Source organism: Brettanomyces bruxellensis, chromosome 9, assembly GCF_011074885.1.
Source record: "Brettanomyces bruxellensis chromosome 9, complete sequence".
NCBI lineage: Eukaryota > Fungi > Ascomycota > Pichiomycetes > Pichiales > Pichiaceae > Brettanomyces > Brettanomyces bruxellensis.
This window is the reverse complement of record NC_054690.1, coordinates 422,151-447,053: the sequence shown is the minus strand read 5'-3', so window position 1 is coordinate 447,053 and position 24,903 is coordinate 422,151. Positions and strand designations below refer to the sequence as shown.

The window sequence follows — 24,903 nt, the reverse complement described above, 5'->3', positions numbered from 1 at the left end:
AAAACGACATGATATAATTAATTACTTTTATCTTCTCTCCGCCCTCTGTTCTCTAACTTGACGGGACTTCTTAATGTACATTTTCTTGATAAGTTGAGCCGGGACACTTGGGTTCGGCCAAAACTGCTTGGCACTCTCCCACAATTCATGATTCAAACCAACATTTCCCTTACCAATTTTTTCAATTTGATTTCCAATTCGAATCAACGAAACTTTCAACTTGAGTGTCCAATCATGTCTATCCAGACCCCTTCCTCGAGATTCCCAAATCCTGAGGTCCTTTTCGACACTCTTAAGCAACGGATGAATAGCTTTCTTTCTAGATAGCAGTGGACTGGATGACCGAGAACGTGCAGAATGGCCATTTCTATGTACAAATTGATTCAGCTTAACTCGGGTAGTAGTCTTCTTCAAAGTTCCATGATTGGCAGCCACTTTTGGTTGAACAGAAGAATTCAACGAACTGCTTGATGCTGGCCTAGGAGTGCCACTTGAATCAGATACTTCCTGCCTTTTAACAGGCTTTCTTTCCTTGCGGACTCTTCTAAGATCTTTATTATCCGGCAAAGGCCCATTCAAAGCCTCATGCCGCACCAAACCCAATAAGTATTCGGCACGTCTATTCAAGTGAACGGAACTTGGCGTTTTATTATATTTTGCCTTCTCCTCTTTTGAGGCACCTGTTGGTGCGCTATCTAAAAAGAGCTTGTTCTGAAGCTTCAAAACGGGATCATCCCGGATTTGAATCCACGAGCCATATCCAAACTTATAAATTCCAATTAAAAGCATGGCATCATCAACACCAGTCCATTCACAGGACCACCCATGAACTGCCTTGGGTTCACCCCTAAATCTAAAGCGTGAGGGATCATCATGAGGAATAATACTCTTAAGAAGTTTCATTTGTTTAGGACGCTCCAAAATTGTTTCGGCATTTAAGTTTCTGGCACCCATGTAGTCAAAAAGAACAGCCTTTCTTTCTCTTCTCTTAGCATTGTATGCACGCATCATTGGTGTGGGCCTACGCTCACCATCAGGTAAAGGTGGAAGGTTGGCTATTTCTTGCTTCTCTCTCTCGACCTTCACAGCAAGCTCCTTTAACTGTTTTGCCTTGACATGTTCAGATTCCTCAATCATGTCCTTACTAGTTTTCATCATATCATCGTAGCATTTAAGCAGCAACTTTGGATTCTTGTTTGGTAAAGTACCATCTTCAATAAAATGATCAATATCAGGCCTAATATCTCCAAACTTCAGAATAGCCTTATATATTGCTCTAACTTGAGATTCAGTTAGTTTATTCATATCCAACTTTCTTCTTCTTGTCGACTCTTCATATTCTCCATACGATTCATCCTCATTGTAATTGTGCTTCTTCATAGCAGCAGCCCTTCCCTTAGCCATTTCTATTTGCTTCTGAAGGAACTCTTCTTCCTTCTCCTTCTTCTCCTCTTCTTTAATCTTCACCAACTCATCATCTGGAATGATATCATCCCAGTCAACATCCGCTTTATAATCAGTGACTTCAAACTGCTTCAAGAAATCCTCACTTCCAAAGTTCGAGCCGCCAAGATCAGGTGTAGTCTCATGATCTTCAGCATGGTTCAAAACATCTTCCAAATCAAGGTTCTCAAGCTTCTTTTGATTGTCGCTTGTCTTGAACATATTGCTAGCACCAAACTTAAGAATTTCACTTAATTCACCAGTTGATGGCTCATCTTTCTGTGTCTTTTTATCGGTAATTCCAAGAGAAATAATAGCATATTCAAGGATCATCTTCTTTCTTGCTCTTTCCAAAACTTGCTCCTCAATAGTATCTTTAGAGACGAATCTATACACCATGACATGATTTTTCTGACCTATTCTATGTGCTCTAGCCATAGCTTGAAGATCTGCCTGGGGATTCCAATCGGAGTCAAAGATGATAACGGTATCTGCCGTCATCAAGTTGATACCTAAACCACCAGCTCTGGTGGATAGCAAAAAGATAAAATCCTTAGATCCGTCAGAGTTGAAATGATCAATGGCAATTCTTCTCCTATATGAAGGGATGGTTCCGTCAAGTCGTTGGAAATTTAGTCCTTTAAGCGATAAATAATCCCCAATGATGTCAAGCATTCTCACCATTTGAGAGAAAATCAAAACCCTATGTCCATCTCTTTTCAACTTTTTCAAAAGCTGATCCAGAAGAACCATCTTACCTGAACTCATTATCATACCCCTCAGAATGTTCTCCCTGGACTTAGAGCCAGCCTTAGCCAAAACACTATCCTCCACACCATCAAACAAGTATGGATGATTGGATGCCTTCTTCAACTCTGCAACAACATTCAACAATGAAACCTGAGAACCACTTGAAGCGTCTCGCAAAGCACGATAGTTTTTTGTCAAAATGTTTTTATAATAATCGGTCTGAACATCGGAAAGCTCGACTCTAAGTATTCTTTCTGTTTTTCCCGGAAGCGAACTTTCCACATCCTTCTTTAAACGTCTCAAGATATATGGCTTGATACTAGATTGTAAATTCTTGATTGCATCCTCAGCTTCGGTACCAGGAGCATTGAAATCAATGTTCTCGTCTATATCGAACTTTCCTGGCATCAAAAAGTTGCATAGCGCAGCAAGCTCTTTTAGATTGTTTTGCAAAGGCGTACCAGTAATCAACAACCTGTTGGCCACTTTAAACTCCATTAAACTCTGATAGAGCGAGCTTTCGGCATTCTTTAATCTATGAGCTTCATCGACTGCAAGATATTGCCATTTGAACGAACCTAATTCAGCTTTATCCTTAAGGATGTACTCGTAAGTGGTTAAAAGAATGTTGAACTTGACTTTCCTTTTGCTACCGCTATAGAACTCGTAGTCCCGAATTGTTTTTCTGGCCTTCGTATTACCCATGTAATAAATGACATTGATATCGGGAGCCCAAAGTTCAAAAGTCTCCTGCCATGACGGAACAGTTGATAACGGAACAACAACCAGATGTGGGCCATTCTGTCTTCTGGCATAGATTAACCATGAAAGAAAGGCAATCGTCTGGACAGTTTTTCCCAAACCCATTTCGTCGGCCAAAATACCATTCTCATTTCTTGACCAAAGATATGCCATCCAATTCAAACCCGTTAGTTGGAAATCTCTTAATATTCCATTCTTAACGTATAACGGCTGGCTGGTAAGCTTTTCAAAGCGTGGTCTATGCTTTCCGTATGAAGCAGAGTATGACGGTAGAATTTTAGAGTTCTGACGGGCCTGGAACTTTGAGACAGCATCCGGTGCGATATCAGCGATTTCTGAAGAAGACTCCCAAGTACATTCATCATAATTGAGTCTCTTCCACTTGACGAAGTAACGAAGATCAGATTCACCATTATCTAATGTGACTCTTTCACTCGTCACTATACGTTCGACGTTTTTATATCTTTCGAAAGTCTCCCGTCTTGTGTCAGCCTCTATCTCCATTTGCTCTATATCCTCGCGAGTTACGAGTGGATCGTTTCTGATTTGACGGTCTTCAATGATATACGTGTTAATGTAATTGTCCAGCTTCTTTAATCCACGTAGACGCCTGCTATTCAATCCATCGTACGTCTCCCATGTATTATGAATGTGTGCCGTATCGGTCCATTTGATCAAAAACTCGAAATCATTCTCTGGATCACCATGGGCAATAATACTCTTCTTCTTATCGAGATCCTCCTTTGAAAGGTGATCATCTTCTTCTGATCCAATACCTTGAAATCCCTTTGGCCTGTGATCAACAACAAGATCAATGCCAACAGGCTCATACTCTGGCTCCATGGAATAACTCTTACTATCCTCTTCACTACCACTCAGCAGCAAATCATCATCATCATAGTCATCAGCATAGTTAACAACCTTGTTGTTATTTCTGGTTGAAAATCTTATCGGCACTGCAGGAGATTCACCATCGCTATATTCTTGATCATCGTCTTCGAAATCAGCATACGTTTTTGATCGGCTTCTTGAGCTTTTGCTCCGCTTTCTGTTTCGAGCTCCACTTCGTGTCTTTTTCTTTCCAGACCGACGAGATCTCCTTTTGCGACCAGAATCAGGAACAAAATCATCATCACCAGTATCACCAGATGTGGAACCATTATCATCTTCATCCATATCATCTTCAATATCATCGTCTATGGCATAATCTCTATCGAAATGTTTCCTGCGCCTCCTTTTTTGAGGCTCAGACTCTTCATCTGACTCCTCGAAAAAATGAACAGGCTTGTGAGATCTAGTAGATCTTCTCAACCCGTATAACTCCGGATGATTTTCAGCTTCTTCTTTAAGTTCTGTGGACATAACTTCTCAATGTAACAAAAGGGACAGAATGAAAATAACAAAAGTCAATTCACTTTGGCCTCGGTGAATCAAAGAAGCAACTAACAAACACTTTCAACTAGATAGTTCCTGTAATCTCTTCTAAACGAAATTCAAGGAAAAATGTGGGGTACTGCAGGTCTGGTAGATTACCGAAGAACTCCTATGATTCTTGCACGTCAAAATTCAATTTCTGTTCTGTACCAAGAAAAGATTATCAATACTAAACCGATAGTTTCTATCTTGTTCACAAGCTGATGGTCACACAAAATGTTCAATATATACTACCTTCTTATGAAAGGAAAATATATTTGTTGATGATAGCTTTGCAAATAGATAGAGTAAAAAAAAATGGTGTAGATCACAAGTTGCAGCAAATATTGGATATGCTTGTTTCAGACGGGAGGCAAGCAACAACGAGAAACCTTTGCCTGGCAAATGACTTACTTGAATGACTTTATATAGTAGGGATAAAAGTAATAGTACTTGTTAGAAGCTGAAGACGCATGAACATGTATCATGGATAGATGATAAAAATAATGAGCACGAAAACGGAGAAAAAAAAACTGAGAACAACAAAAAAGGTGGAAAAAAAGTAAAATTCTCAACTTTTCATCCGAAAAAAACAGGCCTGGCATAAATCATACTAAGAGAGCAGATAGTACAAGACCATATTACTTAACTGCCTACTTAGACAGAAAAAAGAGCTTCCATCATATGAAAACACAAAATTGAATGAAATAAATGTACAAGAGGGAATAATTTCAACTTTAGTCAGGGAGGGGGATTATTACATAGATAATATTCTGAGTTAAACGTTTCTTTCCAGTCCCTTTCGCAGAAATACATAACGTAATCTTGTCTATTCGGAGAATTTTAAATTTCAAAAAAGTAGAGTCAAAACAGGCCTGACCAATATATGACACGATATGAATTGTTTCTATTCCACTACCATGTACTTAAAGGTGCAAAATTATACAAATTATATGATGAGCAGACCGCCGCCGCGATTATCGTTATTCTTTCACTGTTTTCATTGGTGCTAAACGAATTCAGCTAAAATTATATTATGATTTATGTATTACCATGAGGCGGTTAAACAAGAATTTGTATGATTAAAGTCAACCGACATCATTTATAATAATACTCAATACAAAGAAAACAAAGATCCAGAAAAAAATAAAAATGGTAATGTCTTCTGAGATTACTGTTTGTTTTGCTTTGTCTGAAATTGATCTCCCCTTCCTTCCTTCACACTTTCTTGTATTTTTTTTTTTTTTTTTTTTGAAATAACCTGAACAAGCGGCGCGGCTAGCTGGACTCCATTTAGCTTGGTAAAAATATAGAGTAGATACACAATTCTTCCTTTGAATGATCATATTTCTGGTTTCCTATTCTATTTCTAGGCATTTATTGGATTATTCATTATATAGAGAGTCAAATCCATCGAGCATAATGTCCCAAAGACCTCATAGAATACAGTCCTTGGAGAGTAATGGTTCCTCATCTGTTCCTTCTCATAACCACCGTATCACCAATGGCAGAAACCAGCAACGACCAATATTAACATCTGCTTTGAGAAACGGTGACAGTACACACAACAGACAAGAGCATGACTATAATTCTGATTCCGATTGCAGTGCATCATATGACTGTCCAGATAACATCGAGGAGCACATTAAATGGTCTACCGCTAACAATACCAACATCATTCCTAGGGTGCTTCTTCCAAAGCGAACACCAATCTCACAACTTTCTACGACATTTTTTGGTGAGCATCCAAATCACGATACCGAGGATCACATTTATGAAAAAATGCAGAAGTATGGACTTTTGAATTGTATGAATCGGATTCTTGTTGATCGGAGGGACTTACATGAAAGTCGTGGCAATAATAATAAGACAAGCAATGCAAAATCCAATAAGAAAAGAAAGTACTCAGAAATAGCACATACAGAATTTAATGCGGCCGATGGAGATACGTCTCCAGAAATTGATACTGAACTTGCATCAGTAAGTTCCTGCTTTTTGAAATCAGGGTCTACATTTTATCTATCGTCCGACCCAGAGGTTGATCTAAAGTTGAAATTCGCAAATGTCTCCAGCGGCAATCAAAATATAAGTGGCTTTTTTCAGAGTAGTTCTGTGAGCATTCCGTTTACGGCAAAGAACATTGATTTTGTACAGTACGATCTCAGGTGTCAGGAAAGTGGTAAGTTCGGCATTGAACTTTCGATCTTTGACAATATGCTTAGAAAATTTTTCTTTCCCAGCTGGCCCACCTTTTTGGTTAATGCTGATAGGGATCGGAAAATCATGTATACAATGGACAAATATGGATATTTGGGTTATGAAAGCCTTGATAAGAAGAAAAAATTGAGTCCCATAAGACACAAAATAAAATATCCCCGGAAGACGAAGTTTCCAAACACCTCCGTATTTCATAAAATTGAAGATACCTGTGGTAACACTTCAACGACTTTCAAATTTCTTTCAAAATGGTTCGATCTTCCTCCTTTCAATGAATTTTTAAAGACCCCTTCGCCACCAACGCCTCCGTACGGGAAACGGAAATGCATAAACAACCCAGAGAATATGCTTGGATGCAACCACTGCATCAACTCCGTACTTAAAAATTATATTCTTTTAGAACTTAATATCAATATTGAGGATCTTCTTTATTTTTCAGGAACCGGTGTTAAAGAGGAACTACCAATTATTCCAGATTTATTGTATAAGAAGAAAAGATGCCTAAAAGAGACATTGCTAAGGCAAGAACCAAAGGAACTATTAAGAAGCGTCGTAAGATATTGGGATAGCAGGGGGATGTCATATCCATTTCGCAAAAACTTTAGTCCTGCACAGCAAATTGAAACGATCATTCATAATCAAATCAGGGAAAGTGAGGATGAAGATATGATGGAGTTTGAACTGGAAGGTTTGCCATCAAGTGATGAATTCGAAACGGAAAGTTTTGAACCGCAGCGCTCGAGTGGAAGATCTCGAAGGTTGGAAAATATGTTGTTCCAGAGAGATGACAGAGAGGGTCGCATTTTTTGTCGCGTGTTTCCAATTTCGGCCGTGAAACTCTACAAGAATTGCAAAGATCAGCCCCTTACTTTGAAGCTATTAGTTTCGATTAGTCGAATAACAGGTGAGGTGTACATAGTTCCGGGAAATTTGGATCGTAACAATTGGAGTGCCGAGGAAAATTGTGGCGAATTAATTCCTGACTACGAATCATTCAGACAGTTGTATTTAACGGTTTTTAAATATATTTCGTCTAAAGAAGTGAGATTGTCAGGGGATCCAATCAAGAAATACTTTATGTCATTAAGACAGCAGTCGCAGAAGGTTATGCTTCTATTAATGCTATGTCGCCCAGCTCTTCTTGATTCATCATGGAAGGACAAGCCAGATGAAGTTAGCCGAACATTGAAAAATGATGGAGATAAAAAGAACAACTTCTCCAAAGTCGCGCGTAAGAACAATGGTGATTTCAATAAACGGCATAAAAGAGCATTATCTCACGAACATGATGAAATAAAAGAATCGTACATGGCCTATTACAATGATAAAGTCAAGCTCGGATTTGATCCACACAAGGTACTACGTTTGAAGCCACATAATGGCAAGCATAAAAAATCGGAAGGATCACTAAAAGGAGAATTGAATCCCATTGGGTCTACATATTCATTTGAATTAGCTTGAATAGGCTAGTGTACTGTAATTTGCATTCAGGGTCATAAATATATATATAATTAAGAAATAGTGAAAGTTGGAGATTCATTTTCTATTGAGTCCTAGTGTAAGGATGCACATGTTAAACACATTCTCCTTGCTTGCGTACGCACAATTGGGGAGTAATGATAGTAGCAGGGGCAGTTGATAATGGATTTGAATTCTTCACCAAGTTCCTTTCCTCCTTTTTTCCATCCACACCTTTTTGCATTCTCTGTATGCTTTGAAATATTCCGCACACACGGTCTTATAATCTTCATCGTGATTCTCCATGCATCTTACAGCCATTTTTGATGATAAAGCACAAGGATCGTAAAACTTTGAAGGGGCTTTACCATTAAACATCTCTTTATGCTTAAAAGACTCAGGTGTGTCCGGATAATATCGAAGAACTGTTTTCCCATCTACCTTTTTGACAAAACTAATGTCCTTTGAGGTCTCCTGATGTGGACCATTTAACTCCGAAGTATTGGCTTTATCATCATGATTAATGGATTTATCTGAATCGTCGATTCTATTTGCGACCATTTTGCAGTCATTTAAGTCTTTTTTACATTCTTATTGCATGATGGAAAACAAGTATGAGGTATATGCCGTCTGAGATGAAAATGTATAATTTGGGGCGCTTTGATCACAGTGCGAACGATAGAGACTTTTTTTTTCTTCCTCTGATTTAATCCAACCACGTTTAATCTATCTGTGATATATTTCTTTATGCTTAACTAGACACTGGAGATGCCAAATTTGATTGTAAAAGAAGGCAAATTTCAAAAGTTTTATTCATGGAATTGTACGGTATGTGCTCAGGGGAACAGGAAGATTTATGTGGACGATGCCGAAAGCATGCAACAATTGTTGTAAGCAGAAAGGAACATTTCTGTAAAGATTGCTTCTTGAAATTCATACGGGTGAAACAAAGAAAACAGATGAAGGGGGATCTATATAAGGTTAAATTTGGAAAGTCCGAGGACGAGATTAAGAATAAGACAGTGAACTTACTTTTTCCGTTTCTATTCACACAGTCATCGTTGGTTCTAGCCGATGCCTTGATATACTGGCTTAAGGAGCAGGTTTCCATGAGTTCGAAGGCTCACGTGGGCTTTTATCTTACTATCTTTTTTTTAGGCCTTGATAAACCACTCGAAAATGTTAAGCAATGTATGAGTAGCTTGGAGAGCAGGTACGGGGGAGCTGAAATGCTTGAAGAGCTACATATTTCACTTACTCTTGCGGATGGTGACACCTTTATATCTTCAAACGGTTCTCAGGAGTATCTTGTATCTACAGCTAATGAGGCATTTTGCATCAATGAAAATGTGCCAAAATTAAAAACTCTGCATGAATTTTTCTCGAACATCGGTAATCCCTCGTCTAAAGAGTACTTCATGGATATAGTAAAGGATCTTATAATTGGGGATTATTGCTTAAAAAAGCATTTCAGTCACGTTGTACTTCCTTATTCCATGTCAGAACTCGCAATTTCTACACTTTCATATACAGTTGGGGGAAGTGGTGAAAGAATTGGGGCCGTTATTGGTAGTAAAACTACAGAAGAGAATTCAAATACTTTTGATTTTTTGTATCCTCTTCGGGACGTTTTACAGTATGAAATAGAGAAGTATACAGATCTTTGTGGTACCTCAGGTTTCGTAAATGAAAATAAGGGGAATGCCCTCAAATCTGTTAGAAGCAAGTCCATGAATGAGTTGATCGGTGGTTACTTCGGATCAATTCAAGGAGAATATCCAGAAGCAGTTTCCACTGTTGTTAAGATAGCGTCTAAGCTCTCGGCACCTCCAAATAAAAAAGATTTAAGAAATGCCAAATATGTCATAATGTTGTGCTGGACGATCCAGAAAGATGGATTAATGGACTTACAGTTCTTGAAGGCGTCCCACCAAGTAATGAAGAAGAAATAGAGAATTTGAGAAGATACAAGGAAAGCTCTTTTGCAAAGGAAAGAGAATGCATACCTACAGATGCTAAAAGAGTGACGATATGTTATGGATGTATGGTAGCAATTAAATCAACCGGATCTAGCTGTCTTTATTGGCCTACATTTGTTTAAACTATATAAATGTGGAAGGAACTCCTTTCCAAAACAATCCTAATAGAATTTGTTATAGAGATACATTTTCAATAATTATATATAAAATGTCACGGTTCCTGGATAAATTAGGAATAATATTTTATATGGTATGCGTGAAAGAATTCGTTAATCTAAGAATCTTGCGAGCAAATAATTACTTGTAGCTAGTATTTCAACATTGAATCATTTGAATCATCTCGAGAAGAGCATATTTTTTTAAAAAAAGGGGCGGAGAAAATTTAGTATCGGATTAGTCCTTTCCTGCCTCCATAAAATACAATTATGTTTAACCGACGACATGCCAATGCATCATATTGTACATATATGATATATGTAATAGTTCAAATTTCAGATATTTGGCAAGATAAACATTTAATGTAATTTTAATTATCATTGAAAGGAGAAGAAACAATTTTTCATACTTTAAAGCAACCTTTTATGTTTACGGTCACTTTACTTGCGTGTGACTAATAGGTAGTTTAGTTTGACAAGCCACAAGTTCAGTTAACATAGAATATTTAACCTGTGACTAAATGCTTAAAAATGTGTGATATACTGATGGACAATCAGTTACCATCACTTCACTGAAAAAGTGCCGTGTGTGCATCATTCAAAAAAAAATGAATGAACTTGTTTAAGCTGTATTACAATTGAGTGCAACAAAAACTTTGATTTAAATATCACAATTGAAATAAACAATTCATTGTGTACCCTTTTGATAAATGATGATTCAATATGATTCAGACGGAGAAAAAAACTCACTCAATTGGAAACAAACCAGAACACACGTGATATAAGTAACATCTCAAAGTCTGAAAAAAGTACCTATATAAAGGATTCTATATTCCTCAATTTATCACGAAGAAACATATCTAAAGTGTTGTATGCAATTTATCAATCTAACATTATAACAAATATATAGGGACAATGATTACAATGCCAAACAGTACTGATCCGGAACTATCAACATGTTCCTCCTTGAAGGACATGGAGTACACCGAAGAAGATAAAGATGATGATGGTTTCTTAACCGAGGCAGGCAACCATATACCTTCAGAGAAGGAATTAGATAAAGTATATCGTCATTTAGATTATAGGATCATTCCTGCTCTATGGTGCATATTTTTTTTGACCGAGTTCGGGGCCTGTGCGTATGGAAATACATTAACCATGAATTACGAAGAGAACCACTCTTTAGAAGGAAGCTTGCACCTTGATACTCATACTCTTTCTACTGCAAATGCTCTCTCGACAGTGGCCTTTATTATATTTGATCTTCCAATGAACTTGCTAATGACAAAGTTGTCTCCACAGATATGGCTTTGCCGTATGGTGATGGGCATAGGAATTTGCTATGCATGCTATGCAGCATTGACTAACGCTTCAGGCCTCTTAGCCATAACATTTATGACAGGTTTTGCAGGAGCAGGTTGTTGGCCAGGTCTTACTTACTATGTTTCTTTGTGGTATCCAGAGCATAGAACAGCAAGAAGAATTGGATACTACTTTACGGCAGGGCAGATCTCTGCAGCAGCAGCAGGATTGGTAGCAGCAGGATTTCAAAAGATGGATATGATCAACGGCCTCTATGGCTGGCAATGGCTTTACTTAATTTACGGCTGTATCACTATAGTGCTTGGAATTTTCTTAATATGGTGGTTGCCCGATAGACCGGCTCATTTATGCGGAACCATAAAGAGGAGGAAGCATCGGTTCTTTCCAAACAAGGTCCATCAGTTGTTTACTGCGAGACAACCACTATCGGCTGCAGAACGTGAAATGCACACCATAGATATGAAAAAAAGATACAAAAAGGTTGAATGGAGTGTCATGGACTTGCTACGAGTGGTTTTAGACCCCCGTACTTGGGCCCTCATTGTGATGTACTTCGGCATTGTTGGAACAGGAGTTGGATTGGCTACATTTGCAACCACATTGATTAAGGTTAATAATCCGAAGTTGTCTGGGGTAGAAGTCTCATTATTGTATGCACCAATATGGCTATTTGACCTTGCTGCAATTCTCATCATTACTCCACTTGCTGATAAGTTCAAAAGAAAGAGATATTTGTTTTTCTCCGGTAGTTGCATTGTAATTATAGCTGGTTTGATGGTTACAACTTATGCCAAAGGTCCATGGACTAGATGGGGTGGTTTGCTTATATGTGGCTTTGGTTTAGGTCCAACTGTTCCAATTTGTATGACTCTAGCCTCGGAAATTATGACTAAGGTATACGGTGATGTTGGGTGTGCGGCAGCTGCGGCTTTAGTTTCAGGATTGGGAAATTTGGGATCAGTGACCTCCACTTACGCTTTATACACTGGATGGCCATCTGACGAAAAAAACATGTACAGAAATTCCAACATGATTCTAGTGTTGATTTGCGGTACTAGTGTCATTGCTTGCTTCGCTTTAACTATTATGAGAAGATTCATGAGCGAGGAGCCATACACGAAGCAGCGGGGATCGAAAGGCAACTACTAATAAGTATCAGAAGAATAGAACTCAAAAAGTACTTTTTGGAATACTACGGGATTAAAATGAAAGTAAGCCAAATATATTTAACTGTAAATTTGCTTAACTACTTACGTATTAATGTAATGCTGTTTATGAAGGTGACGAGCAGGCCATCTCATAGGTTATCCTGAAGAAAAAAAAAAAAACGCGTACCAATCAATATATTGGGTAAAAAATGAGACTAAATATGCAACATACCTTGACATAACCTTGATTTTATAATATAAATTAGATATACCTAATTGTACTCTAGCAGTAAATTAAACGGAATGTCTCAAGCTAAAGAAACTGATGCTGCTGACGGCGTGAAAGAGTATGTTATTTTGAATCATATTCATTGATAAACAAAAGTGACTTCTAATACTAACAATCTACTAGTGATATTCTTGAGAAGGCACTAGAAGCCCTTCAAAAAATAGAGAAAAAACAACAAGGAATCGACATCGAAGTCCAGAAATATAGAGTGAAGCTTACTAAACCATTATTTGAACAGCGACGCAATGTCTTGGCAAAAATACCAAAGTTTTGGTATATAGTTCTTGCTCAACATGAGGACTTCCAAGAATACGTACAGACTGAGGACATGAAATATTTGGAGTACATAAAGGACATATATATTGAGAAGATGATTGATGCCAATGGTAAGAATGATGATCCAAAGACTTATGCTATTACCTTCCAGTTTGAGTCTCAGAATGGAGAAATAGAGAATCAGGAGGTGACAAAATATTTTTACACCGAGACAAATCCTGATTCTGGCTATGAGAGTCTAAAATCATACAATGCGGAGATAAAATGGCCGGCAGAGTTTGATAAAATTAACCCCAGCTTGGTGAAAAAAGGAAGAAAGGACGGAAAATGGACACACGAAGAGAAGAAGAATTATCGTATTGGAATGAAATCGTTCTTTGCGTTCTTTTCTTGGACAGGAAAGCGTCCAGGAAAGGAGTATCGATATGGAGAGGAACTTGCAGAAATGTTTTCAGAGGACATTTTTCCTTTGGCTGTTGATTATTATACACTAGCAGCGCCTGGACTAAATGAAAATGATGACAATGATGATGATGACTCCAGCAGCGAGGAACTTGATGTAGAAAGCGAAGAAGAGGAAAGTGAAAACAATGAAAATCCGGCAAAGAAGAAAGCAAGGACAAATTGATGATTGTGTGCCATTAACTTTAATTCTAGATTATCGGGCATAAACATTCTACAGTACATAATATAGAAAATTAGCACAAGTAACATATACAGGTATATCATTTGATTGTATATTTAGTTTTCTTGTCTTAAATCTCTCACATCCTCCTCTGCTTCCTCATTATCATCAAAAAATGAATTGTCGGGGCTAATTTCATCTTCCAAAATATCCTCATCAGTCACCACATAAGCATTTGGTTGAGAGGAAAGCTGACTTCTCTGCTTGAATTCATCAATCAATTGTCTTGTCTTGGATGTAATGTTCGTCAGAGCATCTCTTCCAAAAACAAGAATTTCAGAGAGAGTTCTGGTTGGTTCCCGTCTGAAACGATCGAGTATTCCTGTTTCATCATCAACCATGGTCATATTTCCACCATCCTCAAGCCTGATCACACCATACTTACGATGATACACATGGAAAGACACTAAAACTGCTATCGTAAAGATGATCCCAGCAAATATCAGTGATAACCACGTACCAAATGAACGTCTCCGTGAATACCTTTGCGCAAATTCCGCTTCCTTCCCTTTGCAAGGTATAGGATCTGATGCCTTACTATAATCATTACCCCCAACACAGGTAGAGAGTGTAATTTTTCGATAACCAGTGGGAAGATAGAATTCAGATGGAGGATTGTCACTAAAGCATATTTCTTCATGGTTAGGTGGATCATATCCAGGAACTAATTTGCAAACACCATCTTTATCACGTGAGTAATTGAAGTCACATTCAAAGTCTTCTCTGGTACATTCGCAATTTTTTAAGACCTTATATGGTTGCACCAAATTCTTACCAACATGACATAATTTGCCCGGTAGTTTGCGATAATATTGTGTTTTGTGTCCAAACAAACAGTTATCCTTTTGAAATGGATGTTTTGGTGTCCAAAGCTCAAAGTCATCTGTTTCTGGATTTTCCAGATCCAATTTGCATTGCCGTGAGAGTAATTGAGAGAAATCTATTTGATAGATACGAGTTTTGTCACCTAGAGAAAGGGATAGTCTTGTGAAAAGCAAGAAACGTAAGGAATTATCACTAGGAACAGTGGAAATATCCTGCACCATGACCTTTTTGTCAGCGAATTGGAGAGTTGTCCATGTGTCACCCTGATCCGTCGAATAAAATATCTTATTAGTGCTATCTTTTCCATTAACCAGAACTATGATTGAACCCTGATCACCATATTCCCACATAAAAACTCCTTTTTTAATTTCTTTCCATGTTATTCCTCCATCTTTCGTCAAGAATGTATTTCCATCATAGTAGTTTTCAAGTCTGCTTCCAACATTTCCTACACCAATCATCATGCCAACGGCACTTCCACTTGAAAGTGTATCCCTTGGATCTTCTCTGTCTGTATATCCATGAAGATGAAGACTGCATTGATCTAAAGGTTTTCCAAGGCATTCGTATTTCTGCCCTTTGGAATCTACTAAAGGGGGACTCAATAAAGACCACCGAGAACCATCATTATGGGTGATCATTGTTTGAAGTTGTTTTTTCGAGCCCTGTATTGCTTTCCGTGGGTTCACAACTCTGTTCACCACAATCACACCTTCCAATCCCTCCATTTGCTCAAAATCTACATAACCATTGGAATCACGATTGACTGCATCAAGTGTTGCTATGTATGATTGGCCTGCTTCATTTGATTTAATTAGATTTCCAAATTCTGTTCCCTGCCGAGGATTCATAGTCACGTGTACAAATAATGAACCACTTTTCCCGGAGAGTATAGTATAAGCCTGCTGCTTATTAACTCGCAGATTTTCAGGGAAAAGTGCATCTCTCCAAGTTAGCCCATCCTTAGAAACATGCAGTTGCAATTTATCCTGCTCATTAGCGGTAGCAGCAACAAGAAAACCGTCCTTGGAAACGAAATCAATCACTTGTCTTAATAATATCTTTGTTTCATCTAGAAAATCGCTGGTCGAACTAACCAAGTTGGATCGATGCTTTGTTGCTTCGTTTGATTGCTTTAAACACAAAACAAGGTTTGGGTCAACATGCCTTCCAAGCTGATTAGCAAATTCACATTTTGCTACATTTTCCTGGAGCTTACGCCACCTCTTACCGTATGATCGAGATATAAAGGCGGCAGTACGGCAGGCCTTAGAATATTGATTATCGCAACCTGTCTGACCAATCCAAATCAAATAGGACTTTCTGGTTGGATGGAAAACAAGGGGACTAACACCTGGAATTGGGCTGCATGGAGTTCTAAACGATTTCCAGTTATCAGCCCTGTCCCTGGAATAGACAATCTTATCATTGGTACTTTGTAAATACACATCGTTCGTGTCAAATGGATTTAAATGTATCGCCAGAAATTCATCGTCCGGTGCAACTTCTTCCCATGTACTCCCTTGATCATGCGTGACAAATACCTCGTTTTGTGATGTTAAGGCGAGCAAAGTCTCATCTGTAGCATCTGAATCAATAGGCTTTTTCATGTAGATATACTTCTTTATCTTTCCACGAAAGGTGTAACTCGAGACTTTGGCTTTGCCATTATCATCACCATCATCAGCTCCTTCTGGTTGGCCTTCTTTTTCATCAGGATTGTCATCTACAGTATCACGTACAAGTAATTTGGTACGTATATGATTTATGTCCGCACACTGTATTGCCAGGCAGAATATGAATAAATAGCACAAATGGAGAAGCCCTAATCTCATTTTTTTGAACAATTCTCAAAAATGCTACTCCGTCAGTGGTATCAACAATGCACTCTACATATTTCGATTTTTAAATGTGGTGACAAAAAGATTCGGAAATACGCCTGTATCACCTCCTCTATATATGAAAAGAGTACTTGCAGCTTTTCGGAATCCTTTCTGTGCGGATCCCACCTGCAACCGAAAAAGCCGCTATGGTTTCATTATACAGAATTACCCACCCCCTCAAAAAAAAAAAAAAAATTCAAATCAATGAAATCATACATTTCAGCTAATCAGTAGAATGTGAATTAATTAAATGGTATAAACCCCAATACTGACGATCCTATGCACTACCATCGTATGGAAAAGAGGAAGAAATATAACTTTGAACATCATCGTTGCTGTTGTTTCTATATTCAATGCAGTCGATGGCCTTTAGTGCATCTAATATTTTATCATAGTATGGTGGCCAACGCTGAGGTATACCATAATTTGATCCCTCAAAATATGATAGAGTTCCAGTGATTCCAGAGTCTTTAAGACGGCGAAGTAAATCCTTATCCCTAAATACACGGCAGAAGAAAACGTCAATTCCTCTTTTCTTGTAATTCAATAAAACATCGACGACAATCTGAGCCGCTGAAGAATCTAGAGATGTCATACCGTGCAAATCGAACACTATATGCCGTAGTCTGAAATTTGTATGCTTACTAGCAGGATGGGCCTTAGCAGATCCATATATTTCAATTCTCTTCAATCTTGATTTTAGATCACTGGCATTGGTAAATGTCAAGGGCTCTGGAATTTTAATAATCAAGCACCCTTCCCTGTCCTCTAGTTGTGGTGCAGCATCACTATCAGAATCCTTTTTATCATCTGTATCAACAGACTGCTCCTCAGAAAGAGAATTGTTTGGCAATTCTCCTGCCTCCAGTCTGTGTCGAATCATGGATTTCCTTCTGAATTCCTTATACCCTTTGACAGCAACCTTTTTCAATGGTGCACCATCATCATCGACAAAGTCTGAGTTAACAAAAATATCCGTTCCGGCAACGCGAGCCAAAATTTGAATTCTGGATTTGGTACTGTGTTTAATCACTCTCATTAAAGAATAGAAGGTTCCAATCCCAACACCAAGTTCAACGGTATAGAAGAACGAGGAAACAAGCGTGAGGAAAAACGTAAAGAGTTCATTATAACCTTCTGTGCGGATGTGGAATTTAACTTCACCGGGAGATTCCTTAAGAAGAGATAAGCCAACTATTGCAATCACAGCATTAAGCACACAGATGGGAAGATAATAAATATAATCCAAAAGGTAAAGTGTTGTGAGAAGAGTCGTAAGGCCCATGAAAAGACCAGAAGCAGGTGTACGCGCTCCGTTTGTAGCATTCAATTTTGACCTTGCATATCCTCCAAATGACGGTAACCCACCAAAAACACTCACAGAGAGACTCACTGAACCTAACGCAACCAATTCTCTATTAGAGGAAACCGGGGTTGTGGAAGAGCTCAACGATTTCGCAGCTGTCGAACTTTCAAAGAATCCCAAGATTGCACACGTGAAAGAGGCAACGAAAAGCTCACTGTACCAAGGCCTCAAATGAGAGGTAAATGGTAACTTTAATCGAAAGCCACTGACATCCACTTTTCCTAGTACATTTATTCCATGCTTTTCAAAATCAAGCATGTATGACATGAATGTTGAAAAAACGACCACGACCAAAATTTCAGGAAAGAAAGAGGCCCACTTGTGCTTTCTCTTGATGAATAGTGATTTAATATATTTCATGATAAACAAGGCAGCGAATGCTGAGAAGCCGATTGCAGTTGTGGATGAATGAAACTTGTGAATGTGCTGGATCAAAAACACAAGCTTTTGGTAGGGGGAATGAACATGTATGTCTGACGGAAGGCTTGAAAGCACAGAATCCAAGCCCAGAATGGAAATGGTCGAGTTTATCATCATAGTAACACCAATTGCCGTAATAAAGGCTTTCATAAGGGAGCTACAAAGAACATTGTCGATGAATCCAAAACGCATGAGCCCAAACATAAGTAATATAGAGGCAGAACATGATGCCAGAACAATTAATAAATCAACTGAAGAAACATCCGGATTGTGCTTAATGATCTTCTCAATACATTGACCGACAATCATCGACACAGCAGCCTCCGGTCCAACTATCATTTGGGGAACAGAACCTAGAAACATATATATTGTTGGTGCTACCGTAAGACCCAATAGACCACATATTGTAGGAACGTGTGCAACTGCAGTAGCAAATGACATACTTAAAGGAATCTGATAGGATGCCAAGGAAAGACCAGCAACAAGATCGTGAAAGAAATTGTCCAGAGTGTATTGAGCCATCCAATTGCAACAAGGCACGTAATATTTGAGCTTTCTTTCGAATGATAATGGCCCTGATTGTGGATATGCTACATTTGCACTTTCCAAATTGTCCTCAATGAACCCGGCAGAAGATGTAGAAATCAACGGGGATGATGCAATTTGATATGTGCTGGATTGTATACTATCTGCTTCTCCCTCCTCCTTTATTGATCCATACAAAGCTTTAAACGGAAGATTATTTGAAGGCGTTGGTAATGAAATAGTCGAATGGGTGATATCTGAATTGTGGAAATGCGGTTGAGTTGCACAATTTGGCTTATAGTTGTACTCATGAGAGAGAGGTGACTTTCTGACGGGGGAGGCTAGTGCAATCAGTGGATCTTGAATATTGATAGGATTCTTTCCTGTATGTAGTTGCTTTTTAAAAGAGCCCGGAACATAGTCCATATTATGAGTGGAATCAGATGGGGATGACTCGTTTGCATGTAATCTGCTTTCATGACCGTATCTATTAGACCTGTAAGATTCTGAATTTCCAGACGAAGATGATGAAGATGAGTGTATAGGTCCGCCAAATTGTGTATTATCATTTTCTTCAGTCTGTATCACATTCACAGCATCCGAATGAGAAGACTCGCTTTCTGAAGATCCATAAGCAGAATGAGCTTTCAAGTTAGCTTCAGACATCCTATTTTAACTGTTAATGCCAAATGAAAGAAGAAGTTTTATATTTTATAACATGGGTACAACCTGTTTGAGTTAACGAGACGAACAAATGAAGGGTTCATGGGAATGATGGGAAAATATAATGAACCAAATGCAAACAAACGAATTTAGGATTTGTCTGTGATAAAATAGTCATGAAGAAATATAAAGAAAAAAATAATATGTAATAATCGTATAATTGAAAAAAAAAGTATAAATCGGAATTGCAAAAAAAGGTTATGATAGTAAAATTATCTTTAGTTTGCAGCAATCGGCAAGAGCGAGAAGCGTCAGATGTGAAGAGATCGTAGTCCAATTGCGAAAGATTGGAAAGTAGAGCCACATTGTCCCAAAGTAGAAACGGGCCTAGTTTGGCAATAACCTGAATCGGAGGCGATATTCAGAAAGCCAGTCACGTCGAAAGAAATAGTAATAGAAAAGACCAATCGACGCGTCTGTGTTTATAAGTTATTTGTCAGACAGAATCAATGAAACGGATGACCTCGAGAACGGATTAACTGACTCGGAGAATCAACACAATACAACATTTGACCATTTTGATGCGCGCAAAAATAAAACGTTCTCTAATCAATTAAAGTCAGGCAATAAACAATCAGTGAGATATAATATCGATTTACAAGATACCTCCTCCTTGGTTTGACTTATAAAATTAGAAGCAAATGGATACAATTAAAGTTATTGTCATAAAAGCAATCTGAATATTTGACGGATATTTACGTACCCCTTACAGAAAAGGTGGACTCTCAATTACGAGTATAGATAATTCCGAAGCAACGCCAAGTACTTTCAATTTTTTTTATTTTTGTTAGTTATTCCCCCAACAACACAAAGAAATTAATTAGACACGGAGCAAATACGACAGAAAACGGTATCAGGTTCTTGCCGCGTAAGAAATATTTATACATAGTAACAATAACGTGACAAGTAGATAAGATCAGGAGACAGTTGATTGTGCATTGGCTTTATCTGTGATATATCTGAAAGGAAGGAAAGAAAGAATATTGATGTAATTGTATGTGTAAATTTAAGGGGTCGGCACGCATATTTTTTGTGTGGGGTACCAGGTGATAGTGTGGTGATCTATTCTCACGCAACAAGTGCATTCAGGTAACCAACAATATAGGTATTAAAGCGTTTGAAATCGTATGAACTAGACACTCTATTTTAAATGAAACTATATGATAGGAACATAATACAGATCCATCCTTGTTTTAACCGAGAAGAATCGGGGAAAAAAAGGAGAAAGCAAAAGGAGTATTTCACCCCCTACAGGTTAATTAATTCGTAATCTTGTTTCACAGATAGGCACGGAGAGCATGTGTGCTATTTCATAAAAAGAAGCACACAATCAAAAATAGCTAGCTCGCTGCTCGGTACCAAGAACAATAGGAACGGAAAGAAGATTTCGGGGTCAAAGTGGGTAATTTTTATTTATTTATGAACGTTCTCCCCTTTCGTCTCCACGGACCCGCCCACTTTGATAGGGTGCAGGAAAAAATTACGTAACGATTTTTAATCATTCGGAACAGGAACTAAATAGATGTAATTTAGTTAAAAAGATACAAACAAAACGCAATATTTGTTGAACAAGTTCATTAGATGAATTAAACCTGTCAAAACACGATTGATATAGAATCTGGAATTTATATTACCCCAGAATTTGTACACATCCACAATACGGGTAAAAATGAATAATCAACCGAAATTTTATATACATTAGGAAAGGAGAAAAAAAGCCTGCAAAAACAAACAAAAATTAGAAAAAATTAAATTAAACTTACAGATAGATAATAAAGGCCTGGATAGAACAAAATTGAATCGGCAATAATTACTCTAGATTCTCCCTCCCGCGCGGTTCCGGTGAACTACGCTCCTGATCCAAACTTCGTGGGGAAAAAATACCTGATTTATTCCGAACTTGGATCTAGTCGTACTTAGAATTTATAATACATCTTACATACTTTCCTTTCCGCCTTTTTTTTTGGTTTGCGTTTTTCTTCTTTTTCCTCTCTTCTTTTAACTATACGGATAGCCCGTGACTATTTATTGGTTGATATTGCTGTTTTAATTTATAAATCTTGTCTTGAGCCAAGATCTATTAGGGATCCATCTTTGGCTATTTTCTTGTTCGCATTTACTTTCTGTCCCTACAGGAGTGATGTGTTAGGAGCAGGTAAGGCTGTATACTTCCCATCAAGCAAAAAAATAAAACAAGAACTTACTGAAAATACATTCTGTTTTTAAACTACAAAGCTTAGCAGAAAAGCTAGTTTTATATACATCATCACGGGATAGAGTCGTGTACATTAGTTTGTACAACATTTTGGGTTAATAATAGAGCACATTTATTTATTAAATGTCGGAATTGCAAATAGATCATAGGGCAAGAAGTCAGACTTTCTCCCATCATAGACGAAGCCGTTTGGGCTTGAAACAAATGCTTAATTCAGGAATGAGACAACGGTCCGGATCAACGCCACTGATATATCCCTCGAAAGTGTCTTCACGCCTGCCGTCTAAAACCATCAGCGGTAACTTATCTATGTCTTCGTCTGGGACGAATCAATTAGTCCGAACCCGATCCAAATCGACAACAGATCTATTTCTTGAGAAGCAGAGGTTGAGATCGGGCCCAACAAAGAGTCAGCAGCCCGGTTATTTGGAATTGGTGGACCCTTTTCCTGTGCTTCCTCCTCCATATGAATGGATTGCGCCTGGAAAGCCAAAAGCAGTATTTCCTTGTGGACCGGCAGCAGAGAATCCTCCATCTTACTCACCATGTGTGTATAAGATTGCCGCCCTGATGAGGAAAATGGAGTGGGTTACACCTTACCAAATGGCTCTGCAACGTCACTGGAGGACTTGCTTGGTTGAGCTTAACTCAACTCAACTCAACATTTACGAATATGACCCAGATGAGCTTTTTGACACTCCTGCCGGAAATGCAAACCAGGGTTCGGCACACTCGATTTTCTCGTTAAGGAGTGGCCATCGTTTTGGGCATAGAAGTCGGACAAAGTCGTTTGCAAGCGAAGCTTCGAGCCGATCCAGAGCATCCTCTGTTAGTACCAACAACGATGCTGCAGATTCGAGAAACATGGCCAACGGCGGTAGATATAATGTGGATGATTTTCGCTCTGCATTAACGAAAGCAGATGATCTAGAAAGACTGGAGTTGTTCAGGAATCGGGGAATTATGAACAAGGACAGACTAGAACGTTCGTACACGTTACAATATGGAAAGGTAGGCCTTGCCATAGACTACAAAAAAAGGAGATATGTGCTTCGTTTCAGGCTGCAAACAGAGCAGTTTCTTCTTCAGTTTCCGTCGGCTGCGATGATGATCGAATGGTATACTGCAATCTCTACAGGCATAGATAATTCCCTTGATTTGAACAGAAGACCGATGCCCAAATACAGGACTGTTCCTAGGAGGAGAAGACACCGTCGTAATCAGGAAAGTGAACATCTCCACTATCATTCATTCGAGAACTTTCTGAGAGGTTCTTCATCTGACTTAAGTGGGATGATGTCGCACTTCAAGCATAAGATTAAAGGTGCTGTAAAATCCGGTACGCCAATGAGTCGCTCATCTAACTCTTCGTCAAGAAGTCTGGATCAGGAAGAGCAGCTAGAAGAAGAGTCTGGTATCGTCAACAATGATGCAGAGACTTCTGAATGGCTAAACTCAAATGAAAGATCATCAGGAAATATTTCTGCATTGCGTTCTCGAGCTCTTACTGATCACACTATAGAAGAATATGGCGAAGATTTGAATTCTCCGATAAGCAATTCACGTGATGCACCGGATGACCAGGGAGAGGATATATCTAGTCTACACGATATATTGTCTTCAAACTCGAGCGAAAATCATGACCACTTAAGTGCTTTTGAGGAGGTTTCTGAATCAGAGGTTGCCGAATCGGCAACTGGTGATTTACTTGGATCCAGTAGCAATCAGGTTTCTGAGGAAGCATTGCAGGACGCACTTCAAAAATCAAGAAATACTAGAAATACGAAGCTAGCGACCGGAAATGACTTGGTGACAAAGGCTGTTCAAATACAGCCAATATTGGATATTCCATTAGCCCCTGACAATTCTGGCACATTGATACGGACAGTCATATCGAATGCTTCATCATTATCCTCCGCCAATATCGGCTCACCAGGATTGGTATCATCGACACCAACCACTTCAATTTCAAGTAACATATTATCCCCAGCCAACGTGAAAAGCACTTCACAGACTCAGGCCGAGGATAATAGCAATAGCATAGTGATTTCTGGCTTTGACGTGGAAGAAGAATCAATTCAGTATGTGGACTTCGGCGAGAAATTAAAGCCTTGCACTAGCTTGCTTACATTTCCTACAAAAAGAAGACAGGTCAAGGATGCCATTCGCTGCATGTTTCCTTTGCTGAGTACCGAAAAATGGACTGGTAATTACTTGGTTAAAGAAGCAAGCCCCGCCTACAAGCCGGAGACTGTATGGAATATGGAATATGATCCAAAAAAGTTGGATCCACGTCAACTGTTAACTATGGAGCGGAGGTATCATGAGTGCAGTTTTTTGCAGGAGTATATGGTTGGCCAGAAAGATTTAATCGCAAAAATTAACTATGGATTTGACGATAATAGATATTGTTTCTGACATGAGATCCTGCGTCACATATTTCAAGTTCCATTATACGGAACGTGTATCAATTTCTTTTTTAATTGTTCATTTGCTTCACGACTTCTTTTTACATCGTTTTATTTTGTTTTATTATTATTATTTTTTTTTGAACACATCGATGGGGTTATTCTAGGCCTGTTACTTAATGGTGATTAATAACGAGGATTATGATTGAGGATATACATTGCATTTCACAGTTTCATTTTTACTTTCCCGCTCATTTTCTTTTCATGTGTTTTTTTTTTATATACAGAGATTGTACTTCCGCTTTTGCTACCAAGCTGAATATATTTTATATAGGAGACGAATGCATTTGACCAAGATTTAATGATTTATTTACTTCAAACTTCAACCACCAGAAGTAGGAGTGTTGAACTTATGAAAATTTGAAGTAGTTACTTTGTGTTGCTTTCCAGTGGTCGAGTCGAAATGTTTTGTTTCAGGAGGTATTAGTGATCTCTAGTGCACCATGCCAAAATAATACGAAAATGTAGTCGGTCAGTAAAAATTCAAAGATGCTTTTATTCACTTCTCCAAATTTATATGATATTATATTCATTAAATAATGGAATCATTTTTGTTTAGACAGCAGAACTAAAAACACAT

General features: G+C 38.3%; 9 protein-coding genes across 9 annotated transcripts; 5 read left to right on the top strand and 4 right to left on the bottom strand.

Moving 5' to 3' along the window:
• Nucleotides 1-27: 27 nt before the first annotated feature.
• Nucleotides 28-4,317, bottom strand: BRETT_002076 (uncharacterized protein; the record flags this gene model as incomplete). Its single annotated transcript, XM_041280614.1, has 1 exon — nucleotides 28-4,317. The coding sequence occupies one exon, from the start codon at nucleotides 4,315-4,317 to the stop codon at nucleotides 28-30; it is 4,290 nt and encodes a 1,429-aa protein (XP_041138405.1).
• Nucleotides 4,318-5,790: 1,473 nt separating this feature from the next.
• On the top strand, nucleotides 5,791-8,046 carry BRETT_002075 (uncharacterized protein; the record flags this gene model as incomplete). Its single annotated transcript, XM_041280613.1, has 1 exon — nucleotides 5,791-8,046. One exon carries the CDS (start codon nucleotides 5,791-5,793, stop codon nucleotides 8,044-8,046), a length of 2,256 nt encoding a protein of 751 aa, XP_041138404.1.
• Nucleotides 8,047-8,241: 195 nt separating this feature from the next.
• Nucleotides 8,242-8,604, bottom strand: BRETT_002074 (uncharacterized protein; the record flags this gene model as incomplete). The annotated part of the gene is made up of 1 exon (XM_041280612.1): nucleotides 8,242-8,604. One exon carries the CDS (start codon nucleotides 8,602-8,604, stop codon nucleotides 8,242-8,244), a length of 363 nt encoding a protein of 120 aa, XP_041138403.1.
• Nucleotides 8,605-9,002: 398 nt separating this feature from the next.
• On the top strand, nucleotides 9,003-9,995 carry BRETT_002073 (uncharacterized protein; the record flags this gene model as incomplete). Its single annotated transcript, XM_041280611.1, has 1 exon — nucleotides 9,003-9,995. One exon carries the CDS (start codon nucleotides 9,003-9,005, stop codon nucleotides 9,993-9,995), a length of 993 nt encoding a protein of 330 aa, XP_041138402.1.
• Nucleotides 9,996-11,092: 1,097 nt separating this feature from the next.
• BRETT_002072 (uncharacterized protein) lies at nucleotides 11,093-12,649 on the top strand (the record flags this gene model as incomplete). Its single annotated transcript, XM_041280610.1, has 1 exon — nucleotides 11,093-12,649. One exon carries the CDS (start codon nucleotides 11,093-11,095, stop codon nucleotides 12,647-12,649), a length of 1,557 nt encoding a protein of 518 aa, XP_041138401.1.
• A 302-nt stretch (nucleotides 12,650-12,951) lies between these two features.
• BRETT_002071 (uncharacterized protein) lies at nucleotides 12,952-13,841 on the top strand (the record flags this gene model as incomplete). Its single annotated transcript, XM_041280609.1, has 2 exons — nucleotides 12,952-12,995; nucleotides 13,061-13,841. The coding sequence occupies 2 exons, from the start codon at nucleotides 12,952-12,954 to the stop codon at nucleotides 13,839-13,841; spliced, it is 825 nt and encodes a 274-aa protein (XP_041138400.1).
• A 113-nt stretch (nucleotides 13,842-13,954) lies between these two features.
• Nucleotides 13,955-16,558, bottom strand: BRETT_002070 (uncharacterized protein; the record flags this gene model as incomplete). The annotated part of the gene is made up of 1 exon (XM_041280608.1): nucleotides 13,955-16,558. The coding sequence occupies one exon, from the start codon at nucleotides 16,556-16,558 to the stop codon at nucleotides 13,955-13,957; it is 2,604 nt and encodes an 867-aa protein (XP_041138399.1).
• A 325-nt stretch (nucleotides 16,559-16,883) lies between these two features.
• BRETT_002069 (uncharacterized protein) lies at nucleotides 16,884-19,583 on the bottom strand (the record flags this gene model as incomplete). The annotated part of the gene is made up of 1 exon (XM_041280607.1): nucleotides 16,884-19,583. One exon carries the CDS (start codon nucleotides 19,581-19,583, stop codon nucleotides 16,884-16,886), a length of 2,700 nt encoding a protein of 899 aa, XP_041138398.1.
• A 2,395-nt stretch (nucleotides 19,584-21,978) lies between these two features.
• Nucleotides 21,979-24,273, top strand: BRETT_002068 (uncharacterized protein; the record flags this gene model as incomplete). The annotated part of the gene is made up of 1 exon (XM_041280606.1): nucleotides 21,979-24,273. One exon carries the CDS (start codon nucleotides 21,979-21,981, stop codon nucleotides 24,271-24,273), a length of 2,295 nt encoding a protein of 764 aa, XP_041138397.1.
• Nucleotides 24,274-24,903: the final 630 nt, after the last annotated feature.